At 38.4% G+C, this 12467-nt stretch overlaps 1 protein-coding gene across 1 annotated transcript; it reads right to left on the bottom strand.

The window, feature by feature from the left end:
- Positions 1 to 3823: 3823 nt before the first annotated feature.
- LOC148038606 (putative aspartic protease At2g35615) lies at positions 3824 to 7071 on the bottom strand. The gene has a single exon (XM_087673811.1). It carries the CDS (start codon positions 6668 to 6670, stop codon positions 5210 to 5212), a length of 1461 nt encoding a protein of 486 aa, XP_087529937.1. The 5' UTR covers positions 6671 to 7071; the 3' UTR covers positions 3824 to 5209.
- Positions 7072 to 12467: the final 5396 nt, after the last annotated feature.

Below are 12467 nucleotides of genomic sequence, written 5' to 3'. Positions count from 1 at the left end.
AAGAAATTGATTAAGAATCCTTAATCTTGGATTAGTCCCTCTTCAATTACCATCATTGCATGTCTTTTTGTTCCCTCACCCCCCTACATTCATAGGCTTCGCCATATTTTTTGTGGTGGACCCTACCTAGAAAGGAGGGGGGTCTCCCTTTCTTTTGACCTTGGTAACTAGCTTTTTTCACCCTAGTAACTAGCCTCTTCCATCCTCCAAGATGGAACCACCACTCTTCCAAAAGTACCACATCAACATCTCAAGTTTTTTTTTGTCCCAAAAATAAAAAATTTAACATTGTCACAAAGAATAGGTTTCTTTTTCTCATAAGGTACCCAATCATATTGCAAGTTGAAATACTCATTTTTTAATACATTTTTTACATTTGATGCCCTCCAAATCAGCTTATAATTTAAATAAACACACGTGGTACGTGGACCTTGTAGAGGTAGTTAAATACCCACTTTTTGCTCCACTACTCCTCCTAAGTACCACATCAGTAAGGCAGACTAATTGTGCCTCCCAAAAAGTAAATTTTTTCCTACCCACTGAAAACATGGTCTTTTCCATCTCTAATGGTATCAAACCATATTAATTATATATGCATCTAAGCATTTTTCATGCTCTCTTTTACCCTCTAAACCTTCTAAATCAATGTTATACTAAAAACTTAATCTACTCCATTTTCTCTCTTACCTTGCATTTCCTAATGGAACCACCTAGGGACATAAGTAATCGTAATAAGAGGAAGGTGGATTTGCATGTTTGTGTAGATGAAAAGTATACTATTACAAAGTTTCCTTATAGCAAGTGTGGCCTAATCCAATAATTGCTTCTGAATATCATTTAAAGGGAAAGAAAATTATTGATCTTTGGATATTAGATGGTTCCTGTATATCCTAGTGACCCTGCATCTCTCTTTCAAGTTGATATGATGCACAATGCTATTGAGTACCTCTCAACTCAGGTAGTATTCAACAATAACAAATAGCTTAGGGTATTTCTGAAAAATACTTGAAATAACTTACTCTCCCATCATCAATCAAATCATTTCCCAACATGTCCATTAGTTACAACATTCCAATATTCATTTACAGCTAGCTATGCATTTCTTGTGCAGGATTAACAACTTTATTCTCTTCTTTTGGGCCCTAAATTGGCAATCTAAAGAGGTAAATATCCCTAGAAAGCAAATTGGCTTCCTATTCTCTATCTTCTTCATCAATGTTGGAGCTTTCGGAATCGCTAGTTTCATCTTTTTCAACATTGCTTTCATGCCTACTTTGAATGACATAACCTATTTTCATGTCAAAAATTACCCTTTTATGAGCTAGTTTATCCAAGTAGAGATCCAATTGGTCTATATATTAGTTTTGTCTAGATATCATACCAATCAACCATGGCCTATTGAAGATGAGAGGCCCTAGTTTTGTAAGCCTGACATAAAGATCCAAGCATGCTCACTAACCTCTAATATTAATTTCTAGGTTTTCAATAACAACAAAGCAACTTATCTTCAAGTTAGCCATTTTAACCTTACATATAGACTTCCATGTCCCCTTTTTTAAATGTAATCCTCTAAACTTTACTAAAATAATTATTTTGTGGATTGCATGTGGTACACTTACAATTTTTTAGGTGCACCCCTCGAGATCTCACTCCAAAGCTAACAAATGAGTTCCATTAAAATTTGAGAGTTAAGCTAGGCATGCTTGTAGAGATATGTGTTAAAAATGGTTTCAAATAAAATCGGACAAGATGGGTGTTCATTAGGCCTTCTTTCTAACTACTACCTAGTAGATTTAGGCTGTCTTAGTTCCTATTGCTACCCAACATCTTGACTAGCATTCGTTAGGATACACCTTTCCTCTTACTCTCCTTCGATATGGAGAATGAATGAAAATACGTCCTCTATTCTTGCAATTGGAACATTTAAAGTTCTCCCATCTATCCTTGCAATTGGAACATTTAAAGTTCTCCCATCTATTCCTAGGGACCCTCTAAGTCCTGATTGCATTGGAGGTTGCCTAGCCTCTATAACACACTCATGTTTAAGTTTAGATTTGCCAACTATTTCTTCAATTTCTAAATTATACAACATTTTAGTACTTTTAAATACCCTAGGAAGATTTATAGCTTGTTGCCTTGCATTTCTTGTAGTAGTATCAACCATATTAGGTATTTGAATAGTGGGTATATAAATACCTCTTGACTATTATAACCTCATTTGTACCTTCCTTTTCCTTTCCTTAGCTATCTTTAATGCATCATCAAATGAATCATGTCTTTTATCAAAATATTATCCTTGATTTCATGTCTAAGTAGAGAAACAAGCTTGTTCTTTTCAACATGATTGGAGTCTACTCCATTCCACGTGTAACCTCTATCCATGACTAGAGTCTACTCCATTCCCTATGTAACCTCTATCCATCTCTCTTCAAATTTAGATACTTCCTCATTCTCTTTTTGATACATTCTTTTACAAGATTTCCATAGACTCCCAAGAGTTTGTCTGCATGCAAACCTAGTAATAAAACTAAGTTTATTAACTTCATTTAAGTTTGCCTTTACTTCCTAGGTCAGCAAATATCACCATAATCTAAAAGAGCCCTCTAGCAACATATCACACATTCAAAGTTTGGCAACTTTAGTGTCTATGCCATTGTTGTAGGCTATCCATTCTAGTTTCTTAATAATGGATTAGCATCCTTATTTTTAGCATTAAAAAAAGGCTCATACTTAAGAGCAACCATGATTGAGTTTGTGTTTATGATGATCACCTATTTAAACACTTCCTAAACTAATCTGATCAGTGAGAGATTCTTAGTGAGGAAAAATTGATGATTGGCCTCTAACAGTCCCAATGACATGCCACAGGACAAACATCGAAGAGCTCTTAGCTAACAAACCACTCAAGTCAACACAACAACAAATACACTAGAGTCATTCTTGTATGATGTACTCTCAAAAGAGATCTGTGTTCAGCCTTAAAACAATTTAGGTTTACATAGTAGTGCATGTTTTTCAAGTTTTACAAGCTTGTAGGATTGCACAAATTCAGGATTTGCAGGGATGGCTGAGACTGCCAAAAGTGCGCTTGAAATGTAAATCTATATCTCTACATGAATTTGCACATTGTTCTATGATAAAACCACTACAAATCAATATTAATCAAAAGCTTAAAAACTTGGAATTATCAAGATTTCATTGTTTTTTGTCTTATTGTCACAAAAATCCATGACCTCAAGAAAACATTGGCCATTTGCGACCTGAAATTACAACGTCTCTCTAGTTATTTCTACCACTAAGAACAATGCAACCAATAAGTGTCTTCATCGACTACCTTCCCTTCATCAATAGGAAAATATAAGAAGAATAAAATAATGCCTTCGTATCAAATCCATAGAATGCAAGAATTGTGTAGTATACACAAATTCAATGCTTTGTCTCCATCTCCATTTCCATTGAGCTCCAAAAGTAAAAACCCTTAGCCTTGCAAGTCTTCTCTCTCATTGCGGGCCTGCCAAAATCCCTAAAAACTATTCTCTCTTGTTTTTTTCCCCTTTTGTAAACTAAAAAAGCCTCTAGAAAACCTCTTTTTGCACATTTTTCCTCTTTGTTTTACACATATATGGTTGCCCATTAGTTCTCCTTCTTTTGCCAAGTAGCAAGCATTCCATTAACCACTTAAAAACCTGCACTCGCTAGCACAAACCTTGCTATGGACATGTACCCAAAAGCCAAGTGGCAAAACCATAAGGCAAACATATAACCTATCATTTAAAAATCCATTCACTAATATAACTTTTGCTACATGTAAGCATTAAAGAGTCAAACGAATGATATTTACATTTCCTATCTAGCATATCCACACTTAGTGATGTGTCTTGGGTCCAAAATTTTCATCCACAAACATGCCATTCATTTGTGTGATTTGTATGGTACATCTCTTGCATTGGGTTATGGACTCCATGGCATGTTTATCCATTGTTTGAGTTCTTTTGTTCTCTACAAAGTTATTCTCCTTCTTTGTGATCTTGCAATCTATTATAGCAACATCTCTCACTTCCATTGCTACTCTCTATTCTAACATCGTTATGATGTGTATTATACTTAGCTTCATGATTGACTTTAATAAGATTGTATATTAGACGTACAAAGAACTTTTAGGGTGTCACATAGTGTTAATGGCCCCATGGACCAACCTCACATTTACTTTGTGCCTTTCTTCAGACAACTACTAGCTCCTTCCACCCACCGTATGAGATAGTATCAGGATCCTATCCCACCAACTCTTCTATATCAAGATTGCCTAGCATAAGTTAATGAACGTTGTGTTGAAATTTATGCGTTGCGATTTTTCATGGAGTAAGTTTAGGCAAGCTGAGGCAATCATCTACTTAACTCGATGGTATTGGCATTACTTGATTGGCTTCATTAGCTTGTCTCTTCATAAATAGCATGATCATCATTGCTTGCTCTACTTGATTGGCTTCATTAGCTTGTCTCTTCATAAATAGCATGATCATCATTGCTTGCGACAATTAGTTAGCCCTAATTGGTGTAAGAAACAACCAAATAGCTTAAAGCCGTGTGTTGTGGCTTCAAGTGGTGTGTTTTGCATATGGTCCACGATAGAATATGCCCTTTTATAGACTCCGATCCCATCCATTGCCAGGATGGATGGATGGATTGAGGAATGAGAAATCAGTCATCTTTCGTACTACTGTGAGTGGAGGAATAGCGTGAGGTTGCTCATTGTCCCTCAGATGAAGGTCGTACGATCTACGAATTGATCCGAGGAGATGATCATGGACATCGTGGGGCAGCTGCCATCACAAGGGCGCACGAGAGCGAAATCGTGCGCAAACATCGTATGCCATTCCTGTCCACCTGTGATCATTGTCTTGCAGAAGCCTGCTACCTTAAGCTAGAGGGTCCATATCCGGGACATTACATTAACGACTGAGCCGAGCCTTTTAGCCATCAAATCAATGAGCAGGTCATTATCTCCCTCTCGAGTCACAAGTGAACATCTGACCTTGAATTCAATTAACAGGCCATAATCTTCCAGTGTATCAGAGTTTGATTAGCTGTGTGGGGATGCGGTTAATATACATGCACACTCGTGTTTTCCCTAAACAAGAAGTCCAGTGTTTTAGAGTACAATCAGAATGCAGCATTCCTTTTTTCTTTTGCTCAAACAGCCAGCAACCTTTCATTGCTGCCAGGATGAAGAGAGATGAGCACAGTTGATGGGCAAGAACCCCACTCTCTGGCTTTGCAGGTCAAACTCAACAAGGTAATCCTGCTGAGCCATGTTCCCAATGATGGTGAGGTTGCTGTTGGCCCCACTGGAAGTAACAGCAAGACAGAAGGAGTGCTTGCCCACACGTGTGAAGGTGTTCCTACGAGGCAGCACAAGCTCCAAGCCCTTCAAGTGAAGAGTCAAGCGCGGGAAGTGGGGGTGCTTCACGCCGGAGGTGTTGTAGCAGACCAGCCCATCATACTCTCCAAGAGCAGGCTTCGTCTTGGGGTGCTTCACTGTTGCATCCAACGCTCCCATGATTGCTTCATATGCCAGTTGTGGTACCACAGTAAAAGTAGTCCCAGAATCAATGATTGATCCACCAAATGTGTCTATATTGAACTTGAATGTGGCCTTTGGGATGTCAAGCATGTTCTTGCCCAAGCTCATGCCTTCCATCTCTACATAGTAGTAATAGGAGCTTGTGTTCATGTGTGCATTGACCAAAGGAGTGTACTGCATGCCTTCTGAGTGTGGATTTCCAAAGAGCATCAAGCTTGACATGTTGAGAGAGTGCTGCAGATTAACCAGACAGTAAGAGAATTTTGGACCTAGTGTTGAGCCCAATTGAGATGTAAAAGAATAGGGTCTTGGGCCTAGGCCCACAAGCCCTGACACATAGAAGTCATTGGCACTATGGTGAGCACACCCAAACACAAAGTTGCCTGCCTCGTGCCGCTGCCCATCCATCCTTTCCAAGGACACTGACTCCGAAGAGAGCGTTCCCACGGCACTTGACAAATCCCCATACAGGTACTGGAACTCACACTTCTCGGCTGCGCACTGGAGCAAGTCGGGGTTGTAGTACGCAGAATCGGCTGCATTGAGGAGCTGGCACATCACATTGTCACACGGGAGGGGTTGATAGGAGGATGAGATGGATGGCTTGAAAATGGACCCATGTGAGGGTGTGCAATTAGGGCATGGCTGGCATTGCAACCACACCAGACTGCTTCCTGTATCAGCCACTGTCAAAAAGGTTTGAGGGGGTGTGCCTATGGAGATCTCCATCAGATACTCTGCGCCACTTCCGTAATCTGCCCCTGAGATTGGAGTTTTGAAGCCTGGGTCATGCTGCCTTTGCAGCGAGTCCCTGATGGATGCTGCCCTTTTGGCAGTTCTTATCCACATGTTATGAAAGGCTTGTCTCTGGGTGAGTGAGAGCGATGCATGGTGGTATGGAGATTGAATTGAATGTCTGTGTATCAGCTTTGCTCTAATGGGGCATGTGCTTGGAATAGACTGGATGCTTGTTGATGATAAACTGCTGAAGTTTTGCGAAGGGGGCATCCGTCGAAGTGAGCAGACATGAAGGGATGCAAGAATTGCATGCAGAACAAGAATCAGGATGACAGGAAGGAAGTGTCCCATGCTGTGTCACAGAGAATTGATGAGATTTTTGCCGAAAACGGCATGCAAGTGAGTTTATATATAGAGAGCAGAGCAGAGGAGGCTCATAAGGAGGTCTTACACAAGCGACTATTACATTATGCTTGTGTGACTAATGAATTTAGCAAAGAGCAAGGAATCTGAGAGAACACTGGAGAGGAATCAGTTAATTCTGTTTTTTTATGTTTTCCATTTCTGAGCTTCAGAAGGAAGGAGGGTCATTTAAACTGAATTTTCTCTCTCTCTCTCTCTCTCTCTCTGTGTCTGGACAGTAGAGTCTGACCTTAGGCCAATGCAGAAACAGAGGCAAGCTCTCTCTCTCTCTCTCTCTGTGTCTCTATCTCTCACGTGCACAGTGCACACTGCACACTAGTAGTATATAATTCGAATTACACACACACACACACGAGATTCAAAACAGATGCTCTGACTCCATATCCATGATCCATCTGAATTACCCACAAGCATCATGATGACTTTACGGTTGGCAAAGCTTTCCACATGTCACGGGCTTATACTGAATGTTAAGCTGCAGACGCCGCACACCTCTTCCTTCAAAGAACAAGGGCACAAAGGAGTGAGAGCACTGAGAGCGCTTGCATGAGGAATCACGAACAGAAAAGCCCTTCCATTAATGCTCTTGGTCCTTTCTACCCTGCAAGATCTACCCGGGGTACAGATCTTCAGTACGCGCATGGACTTGGAGGAGGGTATTTGTCCGTGGTCAAAGAACTCCACAAGTCTCATTGCTCAAGTATAACATGGTGTGACCGCAATTACTTCTTCAGTGGTACACATACGGTCTGTCATGATTTCATCCTTCACACATTCGTCTAGCCGTTCCAAATTTCCTAAGTTTGGCTTCAACTCTTGCCCAATATCACTCAAAACAACGTTGCAGTGTAGAATAATAACTAGTTACCCAATAACCTTGAAGCTTTTGAGACACTTTTTTCAAATTTTTACATCTAGACTCATCCTGTTGTAATTTTAGTGAAGTTCTTTTAGAAGGCCTCTCTAAAACAATTGATACATAGTGATTTAATGACGGGCCCTCAACTTGACAGACACCTGACCATGCATTACTATATGCTTTTGTTTTAATGTCTATTGATATCCATACTTTTCCTCTATAGACATAGTCATTTTAGGTTATCAAAACTTTGCTTTCTTGCTAAAATTCTCAATGTTAGGTGATTACCATGATTTTGGGGGCTTATGTCTACTCTTTGCTTGAATTTTATAGGTACTCATGTTTTTTTCTTAAAAAAGAAGAAATTCTCTTAAAAGAAAAACACAACATATAGTATGGCAAAGTACTTGCAAAATCTAAGAAAAAACCAATAGATTGTCAAGGGTTTTATATTGTCTCTGAAAATTGTTTTTTATTAGCACCAGGGACGCTAAGCATCTTAGATTATCATTTTTCACCATTGAACCTCATGATGTAGAACTCTTTTGTTGCTAGCTAGTTACAATTTACTGCATAGATCAAGAAGGTTTCACATCCTAGGAAACCATCTTACCTTGTGCGTTGGCATAGTATGTATTGATAGTTCTATCATGATGAAGCCACCTAAATCTACTTTTCGAAAGGCACAATGAAAACCTATCAATGATTAGTGCAAGTGTCTATTTTTCAAGTTTCTACCCACTTGTTTAAAGTCTAGAATGTGGGATGTGCATTAAGGCAATTTGTGATTCTTGCCACCATGAAACAACTTTCTTCCTCCTACTTCAACATGTTAGATTTCCCATTGGAGAAAGAACTATGATCATTGCAAATTTATAGCTTTTCCTACTCCGATGATATTTACACAAAGTGTGAAGCATAGATTCCCTTTCTGAATAAGGATCATGGTAAGGGACTTTCCTCCTCTGCCCTACTACCACTTTAGTAGCTCCTCAACATTGTACTTTTGATTGTATGCATGTGTCATTCATATGATACTCATAAAGGAATCATTGAATGTTTTGACCCTTGTGGATCTTTTAGTAAAACTACCTACCTCATTGCAATGAGGAGTCAATATGATCAAATACTTCAATATGGGACTTTCTAAACAAACAAAGAGTTTTATAGAAAAATCTAGCATGAAGATGGTACATAATACATATAGAACCCTCCAAAGAGTAAATAGCATACAAGTACACACGAAAAAGTATGCAATTTTAATCTATACTAAAGCATGTAGGGTAAGAGCAATGTCCTCCTCATTAACATCTAGCTCTCAAATCTTGACTTTCATATCAAATCCTTATTTTGGCATGATCATATTCAATTAAACATATAATTCAATGTTTAGAATGCAAATTGTGAACCACCCAACCTCACCTCTAAAATGCTAGTTTTGAATTACCCATCTTACTTCCAAAACCTAGATTTGAAAAATATAGAATGTTTTGTAATCATTTAAGGCTTTCATTTATAATGGGGTCCATATAAAAAGGTAGAGCTTTAGCATTATTTTTCAATGGAAAGGCCATGAATATGCATAAAAGAATGCATTTTGATTTTAGTTCAACTAGAATAGATAAAAGTAAATTTGGGATTCATAGGACCCAAGGAAAAACCAACTAGATTACTGGTTACATGACTCTGTATTGTTAGAATGTTTTACGAAGATTCTATCAACTCACCTACTAATCAAACCACTAGATAAGTCAAATGTGTCATAAGAAGAATGGCCATTTTTGTGAAGCAATTGCTATATCTTTCTCTTCTAATCAAATCTAAGGATGGTCCAAGAATATGGTGGTAATATTGAGGGACTATTCTTTTATTGAGCTTTAAGGACTTGTTTTTACCTCATTGCACATGACTCCACATTATTATAGAGTTTATAAATGTTCTATAACTATTGTTATCATTGCTAGAGCTGTAAGGAGAATGGAGATTGCTGAGAGAGAGAGAGAGAGAGAGAGAGAGAGAGAGAGAGAGAGAGAGAGAGAGAGAGAGAGAGAGAGAGAGAGAGAGAGAGAGAGAGAGAGAGAGAGAGAGAGAGAGAGAGAGAGAGAGAGAGAGAGAGAGAGAGAGAGAGAGAGAGAGAGAGAGAGAGAGAGAGAGAGAGAGAGAGAGAGAAGACATTACGTTCGTGGGGTACCTCCAATAGCTTTCTTATGAGTAACACCTTATTATCTTATCATTGAAAGAATAAAGAATGAGTGTCTACATATATAGCTAGGGTTAACGAGTAAGGTGGGTAGTTGACCACATTGGCCTTTACCCCAACAACCTCCCACTTAAAGGACAATGTGCCTTTAAGGGAGATAAAAGAATGAGAGAATGTGTGACATATAATACATGTGAGTTACCATCAGTTAATGCCCATCAACTCCCAACAATGTGCAAACTTTTTAGAGGGAAAACTCTTGGTGAGAAAGTCTGCACTGTTGTCACTAGTATGCACTTTTATAAGCCCAACTTACTTATCCTCAAGCACTTGACGAATGGAGTGATACCTCACTTCTATGTGCTTGGTTTTTGCATGAAACACATAATACTTTGCCAATATGATGACAGTCTAACTATCATTGTGCAACAATGGCATGTCTTCACCATGGCCCAAGTCTCCCACCGGATGACTAAGCCATATGACTTCTTTGCACGCATGTATTATTGCAATATAGTCAGCTTCAATGGTAGAGCCCAAATCTCCCACTAGACGAGTAAGCCATATTGCAATATAGTCGACTTCAATGGTAGAGCCCAAGTCTCCCACTAGACGAGTAAGCCATATGGCCTCTTTGCATGCATGCATTATTGCAATATAGTTAGCTTCAGTGGTGGAAGATAATGCCACACATTTTTGCAACCGAGACATCCATGAGATTGCACCAATGTACAAGGTAAAAGCATACCTTGTGATTGACATTTTGATGTCAACATTCCCTGCATAGTCTGAGTCTATGTATCCAAGTACATCATTGTTGAGACTTCTCCCAAAGCATATGCATATATCTCTTGTACCAATCAAGTGTCTCAAGTTACCTTTCATTTCTTCCCAATGCTTCTTGCTAGGATTTGACATGTGCATGCTCACCACTCCCTTACTGCAAACACGATGTCCAAGTAAGTGGGAATTATAGCATACATGAGATTGCCCACACATGATGAATATAGGAGCTTGGCCATTTTAGCCTTCTCCTTAACAGATTTGGGACAATCATTAGCACAAAGTTTCACTTATGGAGGTGATGGATTTCTAATCCATATTGAAGCGTTACAACACTTTGTTGACACAATCCATTTGGACAAATAGAGCAATATATTTGTTCTATCCTTGATTATATGCATGCCAAGAATGTGATTTGCATGTCCCAAATCCTTCATTTCAAAGGTTTCTATTAACCTTTTCTTTACGGCATCAATCTCATACTTGTTTTTTCTAACTATCAATATATCATCTACATAAATTATCAACACTATTAACCTATCATATTTTTCCTTTCTAGTGTTTAAGTAGTGGTCTCTCTCACTTCTCTTATATCCATGAGACTAGATAATGGTATCAAACTTATTGTACCATTCCCATGGAGCCTACTTTAATCCATAGAGACTATTTCTTAGCTTGTAGGTAAACTTTTCTTTGCCATGTTCCACAAAACTCTCTGGTTTTTACATGTAGATCTCATCATGAAGATCACTATGTAGAGATGTTATCTTGACATCCAATTGTACAAGGTCCATATCATCCTTAGCTACCAAGGTGAGCACAGTGCGAAAAGTAGTCAATTTTACCATAGGTGAAAAGATCTCATCAAAGCCCATACCTTTTTCTTGCTTAAAATCTTTGGCTACTAGCCTTACCTTATACTTTGATTTAGCATCACTTGTAACCTTAACTTATAGATCAACTTAGTTGGCAAGAATTTTTACTGTTGGGCAAAGGAACCAACTTCCAATTTTGATTCTTTGTAATGGAATCCATTTCAGACTACATAGCTAGCTCCCACTAAAGCTTATCATCACAAATCATGACCTCTTTATAATAAGATTGCTCCCCATAATCTATCAACATCACATAGTCAACCCTAGAGTGAAATCTCTCAAAGGAGATAATAAATACAAGTAGATCTACAGAGCACAATGAGCTAACTTAGAGTGGGAATTTTAACCTCCACTATTTCTTCATAAGATATAATAGGGCTCTCAACCTACTACTCAATAAATCTCCATGCTTCTTGTTCATGAGGTGAAGCATCACTTGTATCCTCTATTTGCACACTTGGTGCAATAGCATGTGCCCTACTATGTGGCAAAATAATAAGTGGCACTACATCTTGAAAAGCAAACTTTCTTGTTTCCACTTCCTTAATATGATATTTATGCATATTTTTCCCATTGAATATCACACCATTACTATGGAAAATCTTTCTATATTTTGGATTCTAGAGGTGATAACCGCCACTCTATCCATAGGCCAAAAAGATGTACTTAGTGAATTTTAGTTCTAACTTATTATGTTTTTCCTTTAATACACATTCATAAGATTTACAACCAAACACTCTTAAGTGACCATAAGAGAGCTTCTTGCTCAACCATGCTTTTTTAGAAATGCCACCATCCAAACTAGTATTGGGTGACATGTATATCAAATATTTAGTAGTTGCCATAGCCGTAGTCCAAAATCCTTGAGTAAGGCTAGCATTATATAACATACTCAATATCCTTTCATTTATCATTCTATTCATATGCTCTACAATATCATTTTGAGTCGGATTACTAGGTGAAGTCAATTCTCGTTTTATTCCACATGCTTCACAAACTTGTGAGAGA

This window comes from Lygodium microphyllum, chromosome 3 (genome assembly GCF_053477565.2).
Source record: "Lygodium microphyllum isolate KBCC chromosome 3, Lygodium_microphyllum_v1.1.10, whole genome shotgun sequence".
NCBI classification, from domain to species: Eukaryota; Viridiplantae; Streptophyta; class Polypodiopsida; order Schizaeales; family Lygodiaceae; genus Lygodium; species Lygodium microphyllum.
The sequence above is the reverse complement of the archived record's forward strand: the minus strand, read 5'-3'. Positions and strand labels throughout refer to the sequence as shown.